We start from the raw sequence: 27,203 nt of genomic DNA, 5'->3' as shown, positions 1-27,203 counted from the left end.
ATGTTGGTCAAATGGTGACTGACGGAGTACGATGCAACAATTTGCTTGTTACTTAGCTTCGTCAATACGTTTTGACCGACCAAGTAGGCGGTAAAATTGTCAGCATCGAATTGATGATTGTCGGAGACTGTATTTTATTCTCATCGAGCAAAGGTTCGATTTTCGTTCCGGTTGTTGTTGCCGGTATTTACTGAAGTAAATACTATGTCGAACACGCGATAACGTGTAAGAATGGTATTCAGGTAGCCCAACGTAAACAAATGTACCCTGGTAAACGTGTAAACTTCCATTACATCAAGTGGCATAGTATTTCCCGTCTTGACGATCATATGGCACTGACTTGCAACATGCATTGGTCGTCAACACACTCTGACAAACTATTTAGTATCGAAGAGTGAGGAATTTGTTTTGTCGGTTTATATTTTGTTGCACGTCGTTTGGTGGTAATGTTGCAATGGTCGTCATAGTAGCCCAAATACATGCAGTGACAATGACAAATTGCAGCTCTGGTTTAGAAACGCTCGCGGAGCTCTTGTTGTTTTGACGCCATCTTCGATCGAACTGACCCGAGCGAAAAGAAATGAGCAACCCGTTTCAAGGGAGCCCAGAGAGCGATTCTCTCGGTAGGAAAACAAAATTACGCTCTTTTCTTTTTTTACAGAAAGGTATTGGAATCATTCTCATTTTTTTTATTGAACACCCGTTACGCGCTATGTACAAAAACGCCGGATTACAAATCCTATAGCGATAATTCAGACATTTTTTTTATCCCAACTTTTTTTTTTATTAGGCTCATTTAGCAATTCAGCTGTAACAGAGCCGAATTCATTCATGTACATTTTTTATCTTAAGATAACTTTTGTTGTATATTACACTGTTACTATTTTGAGGCTTAAGAGTATCGCTATCTATCGATAAACATTTGTTTTATCTATAACACAGTAACCGTTTAGGCGCAAGAGAATTCCTATTTTATCGATGTACAACACATGTCGCCTTTTTTTCGGCGAAAGAATATTGCTATTGTTTGAATGTTCACAGTTGGGCTGTTCACAGCGGGGCTGTTGATATGAGGCTTCCTTTGTTGCGTTATTAATAGTGCCAATTACCGATGCAGCAGACCGAAAATGTGAGCGGTTAGGGACTGGGATTACCGACACATGATGATTTTTTGCTGGACATAGTTGCTAGGATAACACACTAAGATGGTCAGTTGAGGGGCCCTGAGTTATGAGCTCATGATCGTCCGCTTAGTAGCGGACACTCAACCAACTAGGCTACGGAAACCTTCTCTAATTCAGACATGTTGTTCAATTATTCACAATGATAGTACATCCTATTAAGAGATTATCTTCTGAATCTTTCGTCTATATTCCCGGTCCATAGGTGTAGTTCTCCAACCCCGCGATGCATCTATTCTTCCCAAGTCCTGTTTCCCACCGGATTCTATGCGAGCACCTTCTTTCCGGGCTGCTGTCCGGCAATTTTGCAACATGTCCCGTCCATTGCACTTGACCAACCTTTGCGACTTTCAGTATACTGGGTTCGTCAGCATCCAGTGACGGTGTATCACAAGCACAAAGTTCTTCGAGCATCGGACATGATTCATTTCCATAAAGGACTACCGGTCGTATCAGGAATTTGTACATGATACACTTTGTACAAGGTCGGAGTTTGTTGGACCTTAGGGATTTGTGGAACTCACATTTGGCACTACTTCCATTGACTATGCTGCCGTTCTACGCATAGTTGTCCCATGTTACTTTTTGACGATTTTCACCTTTCTTCATAAAACGTTGTTTTTATGCATAATCTTACGGAAAAACACAAAAAAACATACAGTTTGTTCCCAGCTTTAAAAAAAAACAACGTCAAGTTCAATTGTCCCATGTTGATTTTCTATTCATAACTGTCCCACCATGTATTTTTGTAGATCCATATCGAATAAATCGGTTCAAGTGCAAGAATTTCATTTCACACTTTCAGCAGGGCTAATGCACTCATTTCTGGTTTGGAAAAACGAACTAATTCTCAAACAAGTAAGAAAAACTTTAACAAAACACGTGTACACCTTGTTAGCGAATGCCTAATAACAATGAGATTCATATTTTGCGAAGGTGTTGCAAATCACTCCTTTCTTCATAAAACGATGTTGAAAAACCACAAAAAAAATATTGTTTGTTCTCAGTATGTCAAAAAACAACATCAAGTTCAATTGTCCCATGTTGATATTCTAGGCATAACAGTCCCACCATGAATTTTTAAACCCGTAATCAAGCTTGATTGATTCAGTGAGGGGGTTTTTCCCAGTTGCTGATTTTGGAACATGGGACAACTATGCGTAGAACGGCAGTAGGCGTCTTCGAAATTCACTGCTACTATTTTTGATCGTTGTGCCAAGGTAAATAAACTGGTGGGCCACCTCGGGATCGTCGCTGTCGACTATAACATTACTACCAATAAGAATTCTAGCACGATTACGTCATCGATGAAGCGGATAAACTGACTGGTTTTGTTGAAAATCTTACCCGAATGTTGTAGCCGGCTCTCCGCATAGCCACTTCCAGCACCACGTTGAAGAACAGGCAAGAGAGTCCATCGAATCTCAAGTGTGTCGAGCCTCTGTGTGTCTCGAACGATTCGGACAGATCACCTGATATCCGTACACCGCTCATCGTTGCCTGAATCAGTCTTGTAAGTTAAAGGCATCTTCTCTTGAATGGCTTTATCGTTTCCAGTGGAACTTTCGCCGTCTCAACGTAATATTACTTGCGTAATTTTTTTATAAATACTTAGTTGAGATACCTATGCCAAATAATACGCCTTGAATGCATTCTGAGTGCAAGCTCCAGAACACGCGTGACCAAGTCTCTGGCAAGTCGGAAGAATTTATTTTTGACGAAGAAATAAAGGCATGCTAGTACATAATACTTCATAGATGTCGTCGGTCGATGGTATCATATGCGGCTAGGTAGAGACTTGATACTCGCGGCACTTTTGAAGGACCTGGCGCAGAGTAAAAAATTGGTCCGTTTGGTTTACCTGGACATCCCTTGAAGAACTCCGCTATGAGCCTATCTTTACCAGCTGCACATATCGTTACATGTTTTGTCAAGTCACTCGCTATGGCATGGCTGCGCGTGCTGCATACTTAAAACCACCCTGAAACGATCCTGCCTTCGAACCTTTACAGGACACCTCCTGCAGCGCTACTGTGTTGTAATTGCGGTCACTCTATATTTGCAAAAGAATTGGGATAACTGCAAGAAAGATGAGAGATTTGAAGTTGTCCAAGTATTCAGTTTTCGATTGTCCTTTCTCGAATTTCTTTGTGCGTTTTATTCTTACGGCAAATGTCTACTGTTATTTATACACTACTATCGTAAAACAGTGAAATTCGTGTGTTGAGACCTGATCAAGCTAGAGGACCGATTAAAAACTTATCATATGATGCCGGCAATCTCGAAAAGTTTACTGACGGTCCTGGCGCAAAAAAGGCGGTGTTAGTCCACAAGGATTGCCGCAGGGCTCAGAGTGTTTACAGAGACTCATCGGAAAATTTTAATCTTTCCAATAGAGGCTAGTCGGTTTGAAACCTGGATCAAATTGTAGGCATAATCTTTCAAAAAGAATTGGTCAGAGAATAACTGGAGTTTAAATTAATTTAATGCGTTGTTAATGTACTACACTCTGTCCAACTTATATAAGACCAGGTGATGATCCTGTTGCTTTGTGTCATTGTAAACAAACAACGTTTCAATTTATATGGTATTGGTGACTACCATACACTGCGTGATTTTCATATGTGTGTGTGCAAGCGTTGAGCGTAAACGAATATTTTTGTATTTTTCGAGTGTCAAGTTTCTATAAGACCAGTTATATTTTCCGTTGTTTTAGTTGTTTTGATCAATAAATCTGGAAAATACCGAAAGGAAACGTGTTCACGGAGAGAGAAGAAAGACAAATCGATGCATTTCACCAAGAAAATGTTGGTATCAGAGAAATTCCTCGTCGGATTGGACGATGCCATCAAGTAGTGCTCAATTTTTTGGCGAATGCTCAGGGTAATGGTAAAGAATTGAGAGCTCTACGTAAATCGAAGCTCTCTAACCGTGATAAGCGGGAAATAGCTAGAACCGTTTCGAATACCTCAAATTTATTTATGCAAATAAAGCAAAATTTCAATTTAAATTTTGCTCACGTGACAATTTGTCAAATTTTGGTGAAAAATCCTCACATAAAGAGAGCTTAAATGGTTAAAGCTCCCCATCTTACACCATCTCACATCGTAAGACGTCTGAGTTTTGACAAAGCTCACATGAACCGACAGTGGAACATGGTATGTTGTGACAAAGAATGTTTCCAAAGGAATACATTTTGCTATATACCATAACGAAAAGTTCTTCAATGTATAGGTTATCTTCACTGACGGAAAAAAGTTCAATTTGGATGCTCCTGATGGTTTCAACGGGTACTGGCGAGATTTACGGAAAAAGGAACAGTATTTTTCAACCAGGAATTTTGGTGCAGCTCGTGCATGGTTTGGGCGGGACTCTGTGCAACCGGAAAGCTCAAGATAGCTTTCATATCATTCAAGGATTACATATTAGCCTGTCAAAAAAGTCCTGCGGTATTTTTTTTGAAATTTCATTTGTTCATAAAATTAGTTACAATCATCTGTTTTAAGTCAAATATGCGCCGTTTTGTTCGATGACTTGTTCCCAACGAGATGCCAACTTCATAATACCCCTGTTATAGAAGCTCGCTTCCTTATTGGCAAAAAACTCGGATAGCCAATTTTCACAGGCCTCTTTTGTGGCTAACTTCTGACTACCTAGCTCGTTCGCCATGGACAAAAACAGGTGGTAGTCACTTGGGGCAAGGTCCGGACTATACGGCGGATGCAAAAGAACCTCCCATCCGAGCTCCTGGAGCTTCTGGCGCGTCACCAAAGAAGTGTGTGGCCTGGCGTTGTCCTGATGGAAGACAATGCGGCCTCTGTTTATCAAAGATGGCCTCTTCTTCATGAGTGCTACCTTCAAGCGGTCCAGTTGTTGGCAGTACAGGTCCGAATTGAGCGTTTGGCCATAGGGAAGCAGCTCATAATAGATTATTCCTTGACAATCCCACCAATCCCACAGCAGAACCTTCCTGGCCGTTAATGAGGGATTGGCCACCGTCTGAGCCGCTTCAGCGGGCTTCGACCACGACCGTTTGCGCTTCACGTTGTCGTAAGTGACCCACTTTTCATCGCCAGTCACCATCCGCTTCAGAAACGGGTCGATTTTGTTGCGATTCAGCAGCGATTCACATGCGTCGATACGGTCAAAGATGTTTTTTTGCGTCAACGTGTGTGGCACCCATACATCGAGCTTCTTTGTGAATCCAAGCTTCTTTGTGAATCCAAGCTTCTTCAAATGGTTAATAACGGTTTGATGACTTATCCCCAGCTCTTGGCCGATGCTACCGCTGCTACTATGCCGGTCTTTCTCGGCTAATTCAGCGATTTTGTCGCAATTTTCGACGACAGGCCTTCCGGAGCGTGGCGCATCTTCGACGACCTCTACACCAGAACGAAAACGTTGAAACCATCGTTGTGCGGTGGAAATGGAAACTGTATCGGGTCCATAAACTGCACAAATTGTATTGGCAGCTTGAGATGCATTTTTGCCTTTGTCATAGTAGTACTGTAAAATATGTCGGATTTTCTCTTTATTTTGCTCCATATTTGTGACACTATAACTCACGAACGACTTAACCCAACAAAACATTGTCAAGGACTATATTATATCGCGCAAAAATACCTTTCCAACAAGCTATAGTATGACTCGATACAATGAATGCAACTAGAACTACGCGCTTACAACGACACCTCGCGGAAATACCGCAGGACTTTTTTGACAGCCTAATACACCGAGAAAAAATCCATTTTCTTCAAAAATCGGTTGAAAAAACATTCCCGACACAACCGAACTGATCCAAAAATTTTTAGCGTCATTCAGTTGTTAGGTATACTTAAAACGTATTTTTAACGAATGACTATTGTTTTAACTACAGATGTTATAAATATCTTAGGACAATGCCAATAAATTATTTTAAATGGATTGAAGCACTGGATTGGATTATTTTTTCGCAAAGTTGTGTTATTTTTTTTTGCTAAAGCAGTGGTATTGATGTTTTGTCCGACACTGTATATTGTAATAGAATGTGCAGGAGTGTCCAATTCGATTGCGGCAAAGAATCGTATATCCATCAAAAAATTACAATAATAAATTAGCGCTCAAATTTGGACGATTTACGTAACGCTAATATTTGGTTTATCATGTTGTATTACATACCGTTTTTTCTCAAATTACGAACACTCTCATTACTCAGAATGGTACTTTTTCACGAAATTAATGTGATTTTCGGATACCTTTTCTTTCATTTGTACACCATAAAATTGATTAACAAATACAAATTCATGGTGAAAAACTAAAAATGTGTTTGATTAGGATAAATGATCTTTGTTTGACCAATTTAGGGTGTTTTCAAGCAACTAGTAAATGCAAATCGATTTTTCATCATGAAAACCACACATAATCGAGTTTGGGTTTGTTGAAAAGCCCTAAGTCTCTAGTTTCTAATTCTACCAGAAGGCGTTGAAATTATTCATATATTTATTTTTTAACAATTTTCCCCAAAGAGAAATTATGATCATTGTTTGTCCACCTCTGATTATGGTTTGTCCAAAAAATGATCATGGTTTGTCCGGTTTTGAAATCAACATTTTTGAATGAAAAAAATCGAATTTAAAAGTAGGGTAAATGATATTGGTTTGTCCGATTTAGAGTGTTTTCACTCAACAAGTAAATGCAAATCGATTTTTCTTCATGGAAATCATATATAATCAATACGAGTTGTGGTTTGTTGAAAACCCCCAAGTCTCTAGTTGCTAATACTGCCATGAGGCGTTGAAATTATTAAAATTTTTATGTTTTTAACGATTTTCGTCAAATAGAAATTATGATCATGGATTGTCCACCTCTGATCATAGTTTGTCCAAAAAACGATCATGGTTTGACTGGTTTTAGATTACCATTTTTGAAAGAAAAAATTCGAACTTTCGAGTAGATGTTGCATTCCTCATTGCTTTAGTTTACTGTCATCATATTGATCAATTCATAAGTTAGGCTTTCTTCAGAATATTGCTTTTTCTTGGGCATTTTAAAAGTATTCATCTCAAAACACTCAACACAGAGAAACTTTGATTCTGCTATGCGTGAAGGGCATCAAAAAAAAACAAACAAACTGCAGCGCGCCAAGCTGTTGCCACAGAAATCATGTGGACAAAACAACATTAGTGAATTGGACAACTCATGATCAGAATTGAGGTCATCGAAATGCGTTAATTACATGATTTAGCTATGTAAATCTGATACAAATGGTGTGCAAGCATGATGCTTACAATATTTGTAAGTGTTATAATCCAGAAAAAGTCTGAATACGTGCCAAATAATCATCTGGTGATTGATTAAAAGTTAGCTCAAGTGAGGGGCGCATTGACACCAATAGAATTTTGATTTTATAATCTCTTAAAACATAATATTGTCTTCTTCATGATTTACAGTGGTTTTATAGTATAGTTTTACGGATTCACGTAAAACTATACTATAAAACCACTGTAAATCATGAAGAAGACAATATTATTTATACGTTTTGAAATATTCGAATACCTAATTTGAAACAGGTGCGCTGAACTAGAGCACTCAAAACAGTGGACAAACCATGATCATATATTCGACTAGACAAACCAAAATCATTTACCTTACATTTGTCTCAAATTCCTAACAGCAAAAATCCAATTTTAAAAAAAATCATAACTTTTGAGCTACTGGACCGATTCAGATGATTGATATATCAAATTAAAGCCAAATAGCTATTCTTCTCTGGAAAAATATTATACTCCCAAAGATTCGCATATTGTGCTTCGAAACTTGATTCAAATTCCGAGTTAGTAACGCAAACATTTTATCGCTAGTTTTGACAGTCGCTTTTTGCAAATGCTCAGTATTATAAGTTATAGGCAGTATCGATACTTGTAAATACATGATACTTGTAAAAGCCTATACCATAAAGAGTCTCAGGGTTTTCATTGTTCAATTATTTATAACATTAAAGTTCAGTAAATTTACATTTAAAAATGAAGTGTTCGGAGTTTGAGACTGTTTGTAATTTGAGACAAAATGGTAGAACATAACTTCAATAAGTTTTATGGTTTTATAAGTAGGAATGGTGGGGGGAATACTCATGTTTCCCCAAACTTAAAGTTTTGCAGTTCAATATATTGTGTTTGGAATTAATCGACCAAATGTTCTACAAAAAATGTTTTCAATGTTTTTAACTGGATTTACAGACCGAAAAGTAGAACATTGTTTACGATGCGGGTATTATGAACATATTGTGGGAAAAATATGGACAGGTTTTGAATATTGAAAACGCACATCTTCAAGTTTTTGAGAACCGATGTGTGCAACTAAGGACGCAAAATCAAAGCTGGATTATCGTTTTCTCCTCTTTCAACAAGGATGGCAACCTCTTCGATCAACCCTTTATCCTTTTTATGGTCAAGTGATCAAGTAGTCATGTTTACTCTGGCTCTAAAACATGCATGCAAAGGGTAAGGGAAAGGGTGTTGCAAAAATATTGGCGTGTTTGGTCTTTTTCCCGACGGAGCTCACCGGATTATGCAAAATCTTGGATTTGATCAATCCACTTTCCACTCGCGTATGCGTAAATCACGGGCGTCCACCTCTGAACTTCAGGGATGGCATCCATCAACTTCCACAATCACTCCGTACATTCAAATTCACGATTCGGAAAACGATCTCTTTTGAAGTAACGATCCCTAACCTGATTACGAGATAGAATGACATCAACGCAGACATAAAGTGAATATTATGAAATTATGGCGAAACGCAAAAGAAAAATAAAACGATTACTGAAATTATATCATTTGCTGCCGTGTGTCATGTCATCGTCGGCCAGGAAATTTAAACAAACATCATCGCGCCCAGCTCCTCAATGCTCGCTGAGTCGGACCCCAGATTCACCCACGTTCGAAATGAAAATCGCAAGGTATGTGTAAGAACCTCGTACACTGACTAAAAATAATTAACCCGCGAAGCCGTGTGTTCTGTCGGTACGCCGGTTCGTTGTGACTCAAGATGCTGGCTCAGGGCATATATTTCTGAAAAATATATGCCCTGAGCCATAAAACCTGCAGCAAATCGATTTTCACCGCGAACTTCCTCTTTTCACAGATCGTATAGCGGTTGAATTTGGCGCAACCAAGAATCCTGAGTCAATTATTCGAACCGGTGATTTCCAACCCGAGTCGGAGGTGTCGCGTGCACGAAAAGAATATTCGCGCTCCTGAAAAATTCCAACCACCGCGGTCGGTTCGGTGGGAAGGGAGCATCGTTGCAATATTACGCGTGTGGGTGGAATCGCGGATGTATGCAGCCAAACTCTGCTTCAAACGTTAGACTACGACAGATGAATCACAAAAACTATTAAAAAAAAATACTGATTCACGTTCGCGCCTGCAATTTTTTTTCTAGAAAGAGAATTTCGGACAGAGAAATAAAAATTACCGTAACGACTTAACCCGTATGGGATGGAAAAATATGCCTTCGAAAAGTTTATTTTTATTCGCCATCACTCATTGAATGTGTTTTATATTCACGATTTTTCACTTCGGTGCGCTTACCTCGCGGCCAACGAGACGGCGTTCCTGGTCGCCATTGCGTGGTTGCCTGTCCTGGCTCTTATGAAGCGAATCCTAAAAATAGATATTTGTCAAATATCTTCGCTTAGAAAGAGACGGTGGCTTGTTTTTATTCGGTTTCCCGCAAGTTTTCGACAGTTAATATGAAAAACATAAATATTTCACTTTCAAGTGTAATCGGTTCCGAAACATTATCCTTTCAACATTTCCAATCCATCCATCAATTGTAACCAAACAGCGTTGCCAACTATTATTTGCCAAAGGCGGCGAAAATGAAATATAAAATTCAGGATACCCTTATTCTGTTTGAGTTTTTCCCGAAAAAAAGATGAGCACTCATTTATATTCCAGGAAGTGTGCCAAAACATGATCCTGAAAATCGAAAACATAGACATCACTGGTCACAAAAGAAAGACGATCATTGCAAGTTTGTTATAACAATATGCATATCACAATGAAGCGTTTATATTTATTCCGATCAGCTCGAAACCGACACATCGATTGCGCATACGCGAGATCCTTTGATCGTTTTTTCCGCGAACCAGGTGTGGCAAAAAATAGTCAAGAAAATTACTAGGCAAACAAGTTTTTCTCACCTGAACCGGGAATAAACACACACGCGCGTTGAAAAAACACGCATGCGGAACATTCTTTCGCGATATATGACTTTGGCAGCGGCACGTGTTACTAATTGTACCAAATATTTAACACAGGCGCGGATTTCGGCCGCTTATGTGAAACGGATTATTCTTTCATTTGTTCGTGTCCGAATTTTCGATTCATCTTTCGAGCTCGCCTTGGATAGGCTCAGTTTCTATTTATTACGTTATTAGTCATCATCCAGAATGATGTTCTTCAAGTGGTTAGAAACAGAAGATACGTATATATTTATTTTTTTTTTTATTCTTTTCCAGAAATTTTTTTCTTACGTACCGTTTTCTTATCACGTTGTTGAAATTGTTTAACCGCATATCACCTTGATCAAAAAGTTCCCGGAATTTTTCAGGAAATTTATGTATTTATTTATTTGTGTATTTATTTATTGGAGGAGGGAAAAGCCCGTTAAAGTGTTGCTTTTTCAAGCATTTTTTCCTTAAATGTGCATAAAACCTTCTCATCATTCAACATCAACAGATAATTAAAATCCTAATGATGCACACAGAACAAAATATGCAATACATCCTTACATTTAACAACAATATAACTTATCATAACTGTCCATGTCAAACCGATGTAGTGGTTCTCAGATTTTCGTGAAAAGTATTAGTTTTGTTCTTTATCGCAAAACATTAGACTCGTATTATTTTTATTTTTTCAGTTGGGTGACCATTTCTATTTTAGGGTTTTCCGAAAATTCAACATTTTCCTCTTTTTTCCAAAAATGTCTTTTTTCAAAAATTCATAACTTTTGAACTACTGAACCGATACAGATGATCAACATATCAAATTGAAGCCAATTCGAACCATCGGTTAACTTTGAAAAATTATAACTCAAGAACGAAAGCAAAACGCCTCTCTGGTTTCGACATATGTTATGTGAAAAATCCTCAGCTTTCCAGAAAAAATATAGAAAAATATAGCGCCTTTGGTCTCGCGATTATGAAAAAAATAAAAAATCTATACAATCAATAAAATTCGAATTTTCTGCAGGTATAGTATTCTTTCAAAAAAGACCAGGTGATTGGCCTTAATATGATATGTCGATCATCTGAATCGGTTTAGAATTTCAAAAGTTATGATTTTTTAAAAAAAAAGTCATTTTTGGAAAAAAGAGAAAAAAAAGTTGATTTTTTGGACAACCCTAAAATGGAAATGGTCACCCTAATGAAAAAAGAAAAAATACGGGTCAAATGTTTCGCGATAAAGAACAAAACTACCAATTTTCACGAAAATCTGAGAACTACTATATCGGTTTGGCATGGAATGGCTGTTATTCTAATTAATATACACTGCGTTTCACATCTATAGAACCACTCATTTTTTCTGAGTTTCCAGAGATATGTAAGAAGTCGGTTGGATTGAAGTATATAGTGTAGGATATACTAACTATCTTCATTTAAAAGACTGGCCATTTGAACTTTATTGTTGTGTTCAAACTTTACAACATTAACTTTACGAAATTAACTTCGATTTCACATAAATTACAATAAGTTTCTAATTCGTAGGTCGTCTTAAGTTCGCAATCAGATCAAATAACCCATTCGGGGTGGTTTTGACTAAGTTGCACCATGTTGTAGTGTGTATCTCGTTCTACGCAGAGGATACTGCTCGTTTAAGCTCTTCAAATCACTCATACTGCTTGTAAGGAGCATCTACTACTCGTAAGATCACTTCTCATAAGTTCTTGATAGGGGTTTGATCTGTTGAACAAGCTGACCGGTCCAGAATCTGAAGCCCCCATTCAATAAACCATGCCTTGACTTTTCGGATGTTATGAATTGATGCCAAATTACCAAATTATCACGGTGTTTTTGATACAAAAACAGAAGTAAATGATTCTGAAGTAGTGCATTGCACTTCTGACTATACATTTGTTGTTTTGGTAATATGGTACCCATATAACTGCTGCATACCCCAGTGAGGATTAAAAACACAAGATTACACATTAATATCAATATTGTCCCCTTCAAAGTACTCCCCATCGACTGCAACGCACTTATGCCAGCGCTTGATCCAATCCTCGAAATATTTATTACTAGCTGACCCGGCAAACGCTATTCTGCCATATAAATTATAGCTAGTGGATATGTTGTTTGTTAAATAAAAAATAATCAATTCATTGATAGTGTGTTTAAATGTTTTAACGATCTATCAAATCGATCGAATGTGATCGATCGAATGCGATCGAATGTGATCGATAGAACGAATGAAACGATTTGATCGGAAGTGTGTTTGATGTTTATGCTGCCGAAAGTAACGATGCGCATCGTCATTCGATAAACAAGTACAAAGTTCGTGACTCATGTGTTCATAGTTGTGTTTGACATACCGAGGAATGGAGAGCCAAGGCAATGACCACCGACGAAAAAAAAAATTTAAAAAACAAACAATTATTTTTCTTAATTCAATTCATTTTTTTCAATTCAATTTATTTCATTAACGTAACTGACATGTTTGGTCTCCTAAAAGTTAAATGTAAAGTTAGAAAATAATATATTTTTGTCGTGAAATAAAAAAAATAGACAATCAGTATTAATATTTTCCAACTGATCCGGCCAGAACACCGCGTCTTCGCCCTTATGGTATTTCTTGATGAATAACGCAACTTCCGGCAGGCACTTCGTACTATAAATTCCCCCGTTCACAGCCAGTCCGGAACTAAAGAAGAGCTGCTTTGACATCCCCTTCTCGCTGATTGTCAGCCACAGCAGCACCTTCTTGGGGAACTTGGTGTGTGAAACAAACTTCACTTCGGAGCTCACTTTCTTCGTGCGGGAAGTAAAATACGAAGTGCCCTGCCAGTCGTTGCCATCCATGGTGAGATAGGTCCCGAACTCATCCCGAATGTTCATTAAATAATTAAAAAATCGAATTAATCCACCTAGAAGTGATATCGTGCTTTTCAGCAGAATAAACGGACAGGCCCTCAGCTATTTTGCTTTTGTTTCAGTCAGCTTCTAAACAGTCCACATTTGGCGATTTGATTTCCATTTATTCCTTAGGGATAGTGTTTGGGTTACGGAAAGAAATTCTTTGGATCAACTTCGCTGTTAGTAGATCAAAGCTACAAATATATATTTATCAATTAAATTCATATTTTTAATAGATTTATCCTTTTACATTTAGTTTCTCTTCCTCCTGCAATAGATATTCTGCCTTTTATCTGCGAATCTTAACCCACGTGTTGTTCGTTTTAATCCGTTTTGTGTCCTGTCTTTATCATTTTAATTAGGTACAATATTCAAATTATGTATGAGATTACTCACGGCTGTAGTTCGACAAATTCACTAAATATATCTATCATTTTAACTAGTATAATCAATTTAGGAATAACTTTCTTTTAACTTGTGATTTTTAACCACGTACTTTCCACCATGAACCTTTCATGTTTTTTGCCTATTTGACAATTGACTAGTCCGAGAGTCAGTTGTAGCTCGTTTTTCGACATGTCTACTATTTGACGTTTTAGTGGTTCTGTTTTCCGACGAGGCTGCTCGTGTTCCCTGCGGTGTTGTTTCTAACAGATAGATTAAACAGACTTTTCACAGTCCATCTCACTCTAACTGGCAACCGTCCGTTTCACACCACCAGTACAATTATTTCAATAATTATTTTAATTATTTCCCACTCAAAAATGAATTCACTTTTCACAAACCGAAATATAACCATCAGCGAGTTGAATTTTGATATTAAAGCACTCAAAATGCTTAATATCGGAGCAGCTAAAATTACGTCCACACGCGGAATTATGTATGATTTTCGGTTTTTTTCCCTTTTCCACTTTTTATCAGTGTTCATTGCCATAGGGTGGCTTAAATATTATAGAATAACATGTAGAAGGTTTTCTCATTAACAGAAATCTGAAATTCAAAATTTAACCATACAAATGAACCACCTGTCCATATTACCCCCACTGTCCGTATTACCTGCGGTTCCCCTACTAATACACAGCATGTGACAGCGTCAAACATGTCCGAGTCGCAAATGCAATTTGCGTTCACTGCAGAGATGCCAGGTTTTGAGACATGTCTTCATTTTGAAGACACTGTGAAGACATTTGATTTTGTGAAGACATTTTGAAGACATTATGAAATATGTGAAGACAATTCAGTATTATAGCGTATGTGAATTTTTGAGAGATAATATTTCCATAAAGTTCTAACTATTGACCGATAGTATCGTCGAAAGAAGTAGGACTTTCGTCGAAGTGTCATTCGCTCGCTTTTCCAAGAAAATCCACAAGTATATAGAATGAAAATGCGACTGAACAAAATGAATGAACAAAGCGACTTTTACTTCAAATTCTGGAGAATTTCAAGCGGGCTGAATACATATTGTCTCTAGAAGACATTAGTTCATTTGCACTCGAGAATATCAAGCCAATTATCATTTACAAACTCATCAAACTTAGTTCGCAGTTGCGGAATACGAGGGTCACTATTTATATTTCGGGAATAGGAAGAAAAACAAATAGTTAGGCTGCAAATATATTTTTATTGTTTTTCAAAGTACTCGCCACGATGATCGATACACTTTTGCATGCGTTTAAATCAATTTTCAAAGCATTTATTCCAATCGACACGAGCCTTTTTTTTTTGAGCGATTGTCAAATTATGTGGGATCCAAAGTGAACATAATTTTCGCACAACTAAGTGTTCATGTAAAATCGCATATATGGTGGTGGAACTAATGCTTAGGGATGCCTCAATCTCACAATAGGTTACATGACGATCTTGCTTGATCATTTCGTGCACAGCATCGATGTTTTCTGGCACTACAGTCGATTTTGGACGACCTTCACGAAACTCGTCGGACAGCGAACTACGACCACGATTGAATTCACTATACCAGCGATACACAGTGGTTTTTGATGGAGCTTCATCGCCAAAAGTCAAATTAAGTTGATTGACGCACACTTGTTGTGATAATCCACGTCGAAAGTCATAAAAAATCATCGCACGAAAATGTTCACGATTCAGTTCCATTTTTTTGCCGAGACCAAACTTTCGACTAAATATAAAATAAGCAAATAGCGTCCGTATGACAAAATGTTCTGAGTACGTATATCGTCAAAAATGTAAAACTTTACGATGGAACCGTCAGATGGACTCACATGACATCAGTGTTGCCAATTCCCGAAATATAAATAGTGACCCTCGTATATTCTTCGTTCACATTTATTGAAAAAATTGAAACCCACCTGTCAACCAAACGGTCGTTCTATAAACCATAGAATCGTCTTGACTTCACCGATTAGCTTGGCGATGACAGCTAAATTGACGGCACAATTTTGATTCGCGGATCATATTTTCTGAGCCAGGGTCTGGTTATACACAATAAATATCCTACACCACTAACACAAATTTATACATTTCATCGAACAATATTCTAAAATAGGAAAAAGTCACTTGTCCAGAAAAGGTATTCCTAGTACAAAAGGGGCACACGTCCCCTTCGTAGCAAAACTTACGATACGCCAAACAATGACGAAAGCTCTAAAGGCTGAAAGTTTATAGCACAATGCACCCATGCTGTCCTAGTCCTGTCATAGTTCTGACCAAGTAATTGTCAGATAATCGCACAGATACTAAGGATGATGGACTTTTGAATGCCGGCCAAGTTATGCTCGATGTTCAGCACCCCAAACGGTTTCAGAAGCATCTTCGGGACAATTCCAATTCCAGATAGAAAGATTGGAAAAATCCCCGCACAATACGGTTCCAAAAGTTCCAAACTCGTTCAAATCACTGAAAATTACCAAATCGAATGTGACAAACGTTGTCAAAGAGTTCGGGGAACGTCTGACGACTGCTAAGAAGCCAGAATCGTGTGAAAACCAAACCTTTCCGTTAGAAATGTCGGAAGCAAGAATATCACACACAGAGCAGACAACAAACAAGCCGGACTGTCAACTCTATCAAGATGATAAACAAAAAAACACGGCCAAAGCAAGAGCGCATAAGTTATATAGGACATTGTTAAAATAATAATAGTAGTAATAAGATTTGATAGAAATATTTGTAGTGGCAGTTGATATGAAAGGTGTGATATAAAAGGTGCACAACATGTAAATTGATATCAAACCTATGAATATTCTTCAGAAGACCCCTTGTTTTGACAGTTGGAAATGCAACATTAATTTTTTTGCGCTTGAAAACAATGCGAAGCCAAAAATTGAATAATTGAACCTACCACACATATTGATAAGAGTACAAAGTTCCTAAAACCGATTGTTTGATAAATAGATAGATCTATTGGGATGCAGCTGGCCACTAATCATCAACGCCTCTATGATATGTAATGCATTGACTGTAATGCATATCTCTAATACTTTGTTCAATTTGTATACTTTGTATACTAATTATCTTTAAAGAATGAAAAATGGGTGGGTTATATCTATAATATAACCGCAAGGTTGACGTGGGACTATCTTAACGCAGCGATCATTCTTTTGTATTGATTAAATTCTTGATTGAATGAAACGGTTTCCAAATTCAATTGAATTCAATATAATTGCTTTGTGAGTAAAAAGATTGTATAATGCCATGTAAGGTCAATTCATGCATTGTGATAGATTATGTTCTTCGTTACAAGTGAATTTAATGACAGACCTTTTACGTTTGGTATGATACCTAAGACAAAATATATGTACGGAAGAATCATCAAACGATTATTTTATTTTACATTTCCCTCTGAATATTACATCTCTCAAGTGTACGTACTTCTCGAACCGCGAATTTGCTGGAAACTGGAAAGTTCATTTGCTTCTAGTGTCTGTACGATTTTCCCAGGTTCCTAGGTTTAGAAGATCGTGTTAGAACAGACATATTCCAGTCTGCACAAAGGCAAGCGAGGACAAAAGTACTCGCTGTTTGCATTTATTTGAAGAGCCGATTTCCCCAGAAACCTTGGTTTTGAAGTCTGTGTTAGGGAAACACATTTCAGTCGGAACAAAAATACCCCCGACTTACATGTATCTGCAATGCCAATCTCCCCAAATGTCATGGATTTGAAGTCTGTTTTAGGGAAACATATTTCAGTCGGAACAAAAATACCCCTGACTTGCATGAATTTGAAATGCTTTCTTTCTTTCTTTGTTTTTAAGAGGCTTTAAACTTTGCAGTTCATTCGCCTCTAAATTGAAATGCCGATTCCCTTCAGGCACCTTGGTTTAAAAATCTCTGCTAGGGAACACATTTCGGTGGGAACAAAACCTCCCATATACTTTCATGTGTTTGCAATGCCGATTTCTCCATCGCTGCTTGGTTTTAAAGTCTGTGTTAGGGAACATTTTTCGGTGAGAACAAAAGTCCCCCTACTTTCATGTATTTGCAATGCCGATTTCCTCAAGGCTGCTTGTTTTTGATGGCTGTGTTAGGGAAACCGTAAATCGGGCCAATCAAAACGAGGCAGTTAGGGCGTTTAGATAACGCCTAATATTTTACAGTTATTCAATTGTTTATCTAATGAAAAATAAAAAAATAATAATAAAATTAACATTTTGTTAATTACGATAGATGCGTAGAAATATTCCCTAGCAATTGATGCAAACATCTTTCCAATCCAGTAAGAAATGTTCGAGTTATAAGCATTCGAAATCTTTCATTTTTTCCTGCATGTTCTGTGTTTAGGTTTTCGTTTTAGACACTCCATATATTACGGTTAGACGTAGTCCTACGTCAAAAACCGGGAAGACGGGGAGGGTTCGATTGACCCTTGGATATATTCCAGCCAGAGCCCTGTTTTCTGTAAGTCGTCAAACTTGAAATTTAAAGTTCGCCATACTCAGAACAATAGTTTATGATTTTCGCGAAAGTTTTGGTCGTGTCATAGTCACATTTCTCGTTTCCCGATCTAATTTGCCGTTGATTACGAAAGTCAGCTACCGATGTTTTGCGGTTTAAAGACTCTTTCGTTTTTTCTTAGCTAAGCAAAAAAAAAACGATTTTATGCTAGGCTTTAACTCAGAGAAACAATGCAGAAGACCATATAAAAGGAAATTGTAAAGCATTTGTCAAGACTATTTACACCAAGTTAAACTTGAAACAAAGTTAAACATGAATTGAAATGTCGTCCGACTGGCAGTGACGAAAGTTTCGGATCAATTTCAGAACAAACTCATCGATCTACAAAGAATCGGAAATGATATGAGAAAAAAGCGTTAAGAGTTTTGTAGTCTTTTGCGTAGAATTTATGTCAATCTGGATTTCCTAAAATGCTGCTGATGTGAACAAAACACCGTAACAGAGTGAATATCGAAGACATGAGGTGTGCCTTTCGACAACGTTTTCAAGAATTACGATTTTGGGGGAAATCGTTCAGGCGCAGGTGCCATACTGAGATGCCCATCTTTATATACCTTTTTTGTAATCAGATACAAGTATAAAATTAAATTTGTTACGAATATATCTTGAAACCCGTTTGTATACTTACATTACTTTACTGATATGCTACAGACTTTCTAACAAAATACTGATAGGGGTGAAGTACTGGGATTAATTTTCGTAAAGGGGGGAATTCAGCAATAATGGTTGAAAACCATTGTTCTAACTCTTGGGTAGCTGTAAACCAACGTTTGTCAATCCATGAACGAGATTGCAGCTGAAATATGAGAAGTAATGTATGTTGCCTTAGACGGGTTGATTCTATACTAAGTGGGAAAGACCAAACAATAAAATGAAAAAGAAATATCGAATTCTTAGATAACTGTGAGTTTTTTTGCTGTACTGTCCGACGAAACCAATAATCCTACATTGGGAATTATAGCTCTACCTTAGTGTACATGTTCTTCAAACTACATTAACCTAGTTACTCATCATGCTTGCAATCCTTGATTTCAGATCGAACGCGAGAAGGCCGACCTCAGTGTGCAAGTCATTCAGATGTCAGAGCGCCTCGAGGAGGCCGAAGGTGGTGCTGAAAGTCATGTGAGTTCAAACATCACTTCGTACCATCGAAACGTTATTCAAATAATTGTCTCTACTCTCGCTGCAGTTGGAAATCAGCCGTAAACGTGACGCCGAACTGTGCAAACTGCGCAAGCTGCTAGAAGATGTGCACCTGGAATCAGAAGAAACCGCTCACATCCTGAAGAAGAAGCACCAGGAAATCGTTATCGATTTCAACGAGCAACTCGAATCACTGACCAAGGCGAAACAGAGGTATTGAATCGTTCGTTGCAGACTCGCATATTAATGTCAAATTCATTTTTTGAAAATTAAGTGTATAAATACACCCACCCACCAAAATTTTAAGAGCTGTCCAGACTTCATGCAAACGGAATGTTCCATTTCACTGGATCCACTGCAATTTTAAACTCTCCTCAAACGATTCATCAAATTTGATGGTTTTTGCACACGTCACATTCTTTGCCCACTCACCTTCTAGAAATATTTCGAGTCGATCTGAGATATTTCTACCTTTCGGATGGCGTCTCCCTGACACAAACAACTTCTCGGTGAAGCACACAACAAGTCCCACTACTTGATTGCGATGATGACAATCATCGCGATGAGCGCTACGTGTGGAAAAGTTTTTATGTAAACACAACTTCGCGTGTGCCGTACCATGAAAATTGGTCTGGCAGAGTTATATTTAGCAGAATGCGCACACCACACTGCGGCTCAAACCATTTTCTTGGTGGAAAAATTGTATGCCTCATCGGATGATTGTGTTCATATGGATGCCACGTCCAAAATGGCGATCACTGAAGGTCGATTGTTCTTTTGTGCTTTGTAACCCACTGTTCGCAATATTCCTGGCAATAACATGTATTTCTCCTACCCCACGCAGGATTGAGAAGGAGAAATCCAAGCTACAGACCGAAATCTACGAGCTGTTGTCCCAGATCGAGAGCATTTCCAAGGATAAGACCATCAGTATTAAAACTATTGAGAAACTGGAAGTGCAGGTGACTGAACTCAACATTCGCATCGAAGAGCTGAACCGCACCATCGTCGACATCACCTCCCACAAGACCCGTCTGTCCCAGGAAAATATCGATCTGGTTAAGCACGTTCAGGACCTGAAGATCAACATCGAGAGCATTACCTTCTCGAAGACCCAGCTGAACAGCCAGCTCGAGGAAGCCAGACGCCGTCTGGAAGAAGATGACCGTCGCCGCTCTATCCTGGAGTCCACCCTGCACCAGATCGAAACCGAACTGGAATCGGTGCGTCTGCAGCTGGAAGAAGAATCCGAGGCTCGCCTGGATTTGGAACGTCAGTTGGTGAAGGCTAACGGTGATGCTGGAACCTTCAAGTCGAAGTACGAAGCCGAAGTTATGGCTCGCACGGAGGAAGTCGAAGAAATTCGTCGCAAGTACACCGTCCGCATCCAGGAATCCGAGGAACACATTGAGTCCCTCCAGCTCCGATTGAGCAAGCTCGAGAAGGAGAAGAGCCGTCTGTCCAGCGAAATCGAGGTCCTCATCATCGACTTGGAAAAGGCCAACAATGGCATCCGCGAATATACCAAACGTATCGAAATTCTCGAGAGAACCAATATCGAAATCAAGACTCGTCTGGAGGAAACCATTACCCTGTTCGACCAGTCGCAGCGCGATCTGAGACAGAAGACCCAGGACTACCAGCGCCTGAGCCACGAGCTGGATGCTACCCGTGAGCAGAAGGACCAGCTTGGCCGCGACAACAACAAGCTGCAGAAGGATCTTCATGAGGCCCGCACCTCCGTAACCGAGCTGACACGTCGTCTTCATGACTATGAAGTCGAGCTGCGTCGTCTGGAGAACGAGCGTGAGGAGCTAACCGCCGCCTACAAGGAGGCAGAGTCTGTAAGTGCTGAGTCACGATCAGTTGAACGGACTTATAATGATTAATTTTTTCCTCATTCAGGGACGCAAAGCTGAAGAGAAGCGTGCTCAGGCTTTGTCCGCTGAGTTTGGCCAGTTCCGTCACGATACTGAGCGCCGTCTGTTGGAGAAGGAAGAGGAGATCGAAGTTATTCGGTAAGTTTGAAAATGTTGTAAACTTGACCAAATTTAACGGAAGGATTTGTCTGAGAATGATCGTTTTTTTGGATTTACCAACAACCCCCAACAAAAACAAGAATCATTCCAAATAAAAAATTGCTCGGTATAAGAAAATTTTTAAGATGCAACGATCAAATTTCTCGCAACATGGGTCGAAATCATTATCGTTATTTCGAAGAAATTCTCAGAGGTTAGTCAGATACAATCTTGGCCAGCCGGTTCCACCAATTATTCGATGCTGTTCCCGCTGCATTATTATGGACAATCCGGTGGGGTTGATCCAATGGTAATGGTAATGAATTAGAGAGACTTTAAACTCTGAGAGTTCATTCGTCTCTATTGATCCAAATAATAATTCGAAATATTTGGATCAACCTTGACTATCCGAATGACTTTCAATAACTTTGTGCTTTTTAATCACTCGCGCCACAGTATTTTTAGGATAATCCATCAGTTTTTCCAGCTCCCAAGGTGAAGCTGATGGGTTTTGGAGGTGACTGTGCACAAATATTTTTTTTTCTCTTCCTGCATGATAAATATATCCGAACCACGCTAGTTAGAGTTAGGGAAAAATACCAAGAACTTTTCGAGAACTGATGAAAAAAACATAACGATGCCAAAAGCTTGCATATGTGCCTCATTTCCATATAATCTAAGCTTTGAACAGCCATACAAAACATTCACCAAATGTTGAAAGATTAATCGGTTTTGCAGTTTGAAATGGAACCACTCGATGAAATTATTCATCGTGATCGACAAGGTGAAAATGAAACTTTTGATCGTTTGAGTTATGAACGAAAACTCAAAATGAACGTTCCTTTCCACCATCAACCAGAAACAGTATCAAAGGCAGAGGAGGCTGGGAATCGATTAAACGCTTGAAACAATAAAACCTGATATAAATAGAATCTACCAACGCAGTTGGCATGTCATCAGAGACTTCACTATGATCGATTAGATAGAAGTACGTCCACAGATAACGAAACAGTGCGAACAACTGCGTACAACTTCCATTCAAACTATTGGTGAGAAAATTCAACATTTCGTACATTGAGATTATACATCCTAAATAGACACATTGTAACCGCATTCATGCACGCGATGCAGCTCAGATGCAGTTGTCCCGATGTGAATCAACTACGGCAAATTTAGTTGTCGATTGATCAAGGTTGAGTGTGGATTACAAGTTGGTGCAAAATATCGACGTATCTCTCCGATACGGAAGTGAAAAAAAAAAGGAATTACGTTGGGTCATAGACTTATTATTTTTTGGATTTTATTGAAAACGAAAGAGGAAGAGATGGATAGCTTCGACGTGAAGAAAGAATGTGGCTGAAAGCAGAGATCATAGGTTTAGCGAGCAGTGTTAATGTTCCGGAATATTATGTCATAACTGTTCTAGTCTATCCTATACGGCACATAGTAGTTTGAAACTAGAATTATGCGGAAAAGCTTATGAGAAGCGGAGAATTATAACAAAAACGATTTCAAGAGGGTTGTCCGACAACAATAATTTTACCACCTTACAAAGTAACATTTGTATTAAGATTATTTTGATGGTGCTATTGCATCTTGTACACTAGCCTGGGTGCAGATAACGGATCGCCATAGATTAATTATTTACAGGCGTAATTCTGGCTTTTTTGATAGGCATGCCGATATATGAATTCTACGATAGTTCAAGTTACAATGAAAATCTACTTCATACGTTGGATTGAGGTTTCGATTCTGTTTTCAAGTCCCTTAACAACGTTTCATCGTATGAAAAATTCAAGAAACCAATAAATTACATTCAGCACCGATTCTGGTTTCCAGTAAGAACCGTATCTTTAATTATGGATAAGGTAAATGATGTTGGTTTGTCCAGTCCAAAATATGATCTTGGTTTATCCACTTTGTTGAACGCTCTAGTTCAGCGCACCTGTGTCGAATCAAGTATTCAAATCATCATTCAAATCAAGTTTCAAAACATATAAATAAAATTGTCTCTTTTATGATTTACAGTAGTTTTATAGGATATTTTTACGAATTTACATGTTTTGAAAATCCACCACCATTCTATTGTGCCAATGTGCCCCTCATTTTAGCTAACTTTTAATCAATCACCAGATGATTATTTGGTACTTATTCAGGCCTTTTCTGGTTTATAACACTTACAAACATTGTAAACATCATTCTTAGACACCATTTGTATTATATTTATATATCTAAATTATGTAATTAATACATCTCGATGACATCAATTCTAATCATGGTTTGTCCGATGCGCTGATGTTGGTTTGTCTTCATGATTACTATGGCGATCGCTTGGCGCTCTACAGATTGTTTGTTTTGTTTTGTTGTCCTTCGCGTGAAACAGGAATAAAGTTTCTCTGTGTTGAGTGCTGTTCACCTTTACAATGCCCAAGAAAAGGCATTGGCAATTCTGAAGAAAGCCTCAATTATGAGTGGATCAATATGATGACAGTAAACTCAAGCATCTACTTTAAAATTCGATTTTTTTCATTCAAAAATGGTATTTTCATTTCATTTTTCGGACAAACCATGATCATAAATTCTCTTCGAAGAAAATCGTTAAAAAACAAAAAAAAAATGCATAATGTGTAGGCTTTGTGGTATTATTAACAACTAGAGAGTTAGGGCTTTTCAACAAACCTAAACGTCTTGATTATATATTATTTTCATGAAGAAAAATCGATTTGCATTTACTAGTTACGTGAAAACACTCTAAATCGGACAAACCAACATTATTTACCCTACACTCAAAACACAGTTATTCTTCAAATATTATACAGGGCGATCTCGACTATATACAGTTTCTGATTTCTTTTCACTGTATATTATCGAGTCAAAACAATTTTTTTTTCATTTCTTTTTTTTTGCATGTATTTTTCGTTTTTTGAAAATAAAAGATGAATTTGATTTTTGATTCATCCCCTTAAAGTCAGAAAACACCTTTCTCACATGAAAAAAAATAATTTATCTAGATTCTCTCAGGAACTGATAGACGATCATATTTGATAAAAAAAAATCCCCCTACGCATATGTTCGAATTTCAACAATGACAGAGTTATAGAACTTTTTTTGATTCGGACTCTGTTGCTTCAAACTGGCTCTACATTGAAAAGTACGCTACGGAAGCCGATTCTGTTGCTTTCAGTTGAAAGACGAGAAAATTTAGTACAGGATATAGTAGTGGAACATCTAAATTATATGGTTTAAATAACATTTTGGAAGTAAAAAACTTAAAGTTAATATTTTTTTAAGTGTTATTATTAATTTTGTCATTAAAATTTTCATTAAACTAGATTGTTTTTATCAATTGAATTGAAGCTCTGTAGCCACTCTATAATTTGTTCTTTGACACCTAACTACTATCTATCTTAATTTGGCTGCAATATCAATATAAACAATTCCTGGTGAAAATTCAAGCAAAATTTTCAAAAATCACGATTTTTACCCCACTATACATGTAATAGCCACTTGAATTTCACTCTAACGTTGAGTTACTTGTCTTCTTGAAATAAGTCATATTTGATCAAATGTATAATAATCGAGCCCAAAATTGTATATAATCGAATCTCATATAATCGAGTCACGCCACATTGACAAATTGCTAGCCAAACCAGTACTTTCTTGCCGAATTTTTCACAAAACAATGACTTCTCTGCGTTCGGGACTTCTGCCCAGCTTATCGTAGGTTTCATCATCCGTGATGGTACACACTTCGCGTTTGCTCAAAATCCCATCGTGATGCTAATGGGCACGGGTTTTCACGCAGCTTGTTTGAATTTTTGTCGCGTTTGGGACATTTTTGTTTTACTTGATAGCGTCTTGGACCACATCTGCCGCAAAGTGACGCAAGCGCCTGAGGTAAGAATTTTCAGTACGAGACTTTTTGTAAAATTGCATGTATAATCAGCATACGCGTACATTACGAAAATCTGATCTGTACAAAATGTGTATTGTTGATGGAAAAACATTGCCATCGGCATGATTTTTGAAAAAATGCAGTGTTATTTAAGCTATGCCACCAACGCCAGTTTGTTGTGGAAACAGCAAATTTAAATCACTGTTTCCACAATCGATTGGCGTTCATCCGTCAAAGTATGCGAGAATCTGTTTCCAATTATTTTCTCCAACATGCTGCCGTTGAGCGAAGCATCAGGAAACATCAGGGAGAAGAATTCACACACTTTCCCAACTTTGTAGCATGAGTCGAACAGGTTAACGTAGCTGAGAACCCGATTGTAATAATTATGGACAGCACCGATTTTTTCAAATTCAAAATGCAATTGAAACCATCCGTGTTAAATAACATAATGCCGTCCGAAATTATCCGAAGTAAAACAGATACAGTTTACGCGAGGATTTTGAGTTTTGTTACAAGATGCGTTTCGTTTCGTTTGAAGCATTTAGAAGAGTGCAGCTGTTCACCAAATCCGACATTTAACCTTCAATCAACACTCAGCTTCAATTTATCCGAAAGAGAAATTGAACAGGCGAGGAAAGTAAACATCGTCAAGAAGCTTTGTCCCTTGATGTCCGAAGAAAAAAGACAGTACATATTAGGGAAACCTTGTAATCAACAATTAAATTGATGAGTGTGAACTATTTAGTTCTAATCTTTATGAGCTATATGTGAGAACAGCAATACACTTCAATCTAGGATAAACTTTACTTTAAGATGAGTTTGATTTTATGGATTTAAAGTACAAGGTTTTGTGAGCTTCTTGGTACATGATTTGTAATTCTGGAACAAAATTGCTATTATAAATGTAACATTACATGGGGATGGACTGTTTTTGATTAAAATATTTGGCATGACAAGCTTTTCGGAAAAGTGCATGTGACTTTTATTATGCTAAACGTTCATTACGGAAGATGTTGTTATGTGAAATTTGCTGTCCCTGCTCGTTCATCGTACTCTATCAGAACAGATCAAAAAATCACATCGTATCACTATCAAATTACGTCACAACATAGGGAAAATGGCGGCTTGCGCCCCATCACAGTGGAAATGGCGCTTGCGTCACTCCGTTTTCAAGCTTTCACGGGGTCATTTTTTCAGATTTCTGTAAATTTTCACAGTTGTTTGGAAGGATTGGGTATTCTTTATCGATCTATAACAAAAAACGTAAAATGTTCATGTTGGCGCTTGCGCCACTTTGCGAGATTACGGCAGACATGGATACGTACTTCTTCCGTCCCGCTACTTTCATCATTGATATCCCTGTTTGGCCATAATGTAGCTGGTTTCTGGTCACATTGGATTTACTCTCATTGTTGTACTTATAGAAAAAAAACGAGCTTTGAACGATGGTATCTAATGACATATTTTATCAACAACCCAAGAAAAATAAATAACTGTGAAAACAAACAATATTATTCGTCACAGAGGCTTTGAGGTGGACATTGTATCAACGAAACCGCCCTTAGTGTTTTTCTGTTCACTAGGAAAACTGCGTTGAACCTTCCTTTACAAGTGTTTACAGTTGAGGATCTATTCGTCATGGATTCCAAGGATCCGAAACTTCAGAAACATACTTACGAAATGTTCAGCTGTTACTTGGGTTAACAAATGTTATTTTGATAGCCACATTTGAATAAAAGGCAGTCATTTGAATTTTAATGATTATTCGAAGGAGCGAACTATTTTCACTAAGGCAACGTTGAAAAATATTGAACAGATTTGTGAACAGATGGAATCTGATAAAATGTGATGAAATCTGGAATAATCTGATAAATTGATAGAATTTGATGAAATTTTCAATAATACACTTG

General features: G+C 37.9%; 1 protein-coding gene and 1 long non-coding RNA gene across 4 annotated transcripts in view; one reads left to right on the top strand and one right to left on the bottom strand.

Annotated features, from left to right (window-relative positions):
- Positions 1-27,203, top strand: part of LOC129767191 (paramyosin, long form) — a 46,747-nt gene that overhangs the window by 5,534 nt on the left and 14,010 nt on the right. Inside the window, exons 3-6 of one of the 2 annotated variants that reach the window (XM_055767834.1) lie at positions 19,270-19,356; positions 19,424-19,590; positions 20,222-21,221; positions 21,283-21,395. In XM_055767834.1, the coding sequence (XP_055623809.1) occupies positions 19,270-19,356; positions 19,424-19,590; positions 20,222-21,221; positions 21,283-21,395 (1,367 nt within the window). Of the gene's footprint in view, positions 1-19,269; positions 19,357-19,423; positions 19,591-20,221; positions 21,222-21,282; positions 21,396-22,575; positions 22,670-27,203 lie in introns of those variants that run through there. The other variant, XM_055767835.1, reaches the window with a different exon arrangement.
- LOC129767192 (uncharacterized) lies at positions 12,892-13,944 on the bottom strand. 2 transcript variants are annotated; one of them, XR_008741488.1, is made up of 3 exons: positions 13,696-13,944; positions 13,550-13,643; positions 12,892-13,493 (listed from the first exon to the last, which is right to left on the bottom strand). It is a non-coding gene; the product is annotated as an uncharacterized LOC129767192 (long non-coding RNA). The 2 variants fall into 2 exon arrangements; XR_008741489.1 differs by having other exon boundaries at positions 13,550-13,639; positions 13,696-13,815.

This window comes from Toxorhynchites rutilus, chromosome 2 (assembly GCF_029784135.1).
Source record: "Toxorhynchites rutilus septentrionalis strain SRP chromosome 2, ASM2978413v1, whole genome shotgun sequence".
In the NCBI taxonomy this organism is placed as follows: domain Eukaryota; kingdom Metazoa; phylum Arthropoda; class Insecta; order Diptera; family Culicidae; genus Toxorhynchites; species Toxorhynchites rutilus.
The sequence above is the reverse complement of the archived record's forward strand: the minus strand, read 5'-3'. Positions and strand labels throughout refer to the sequence as shown.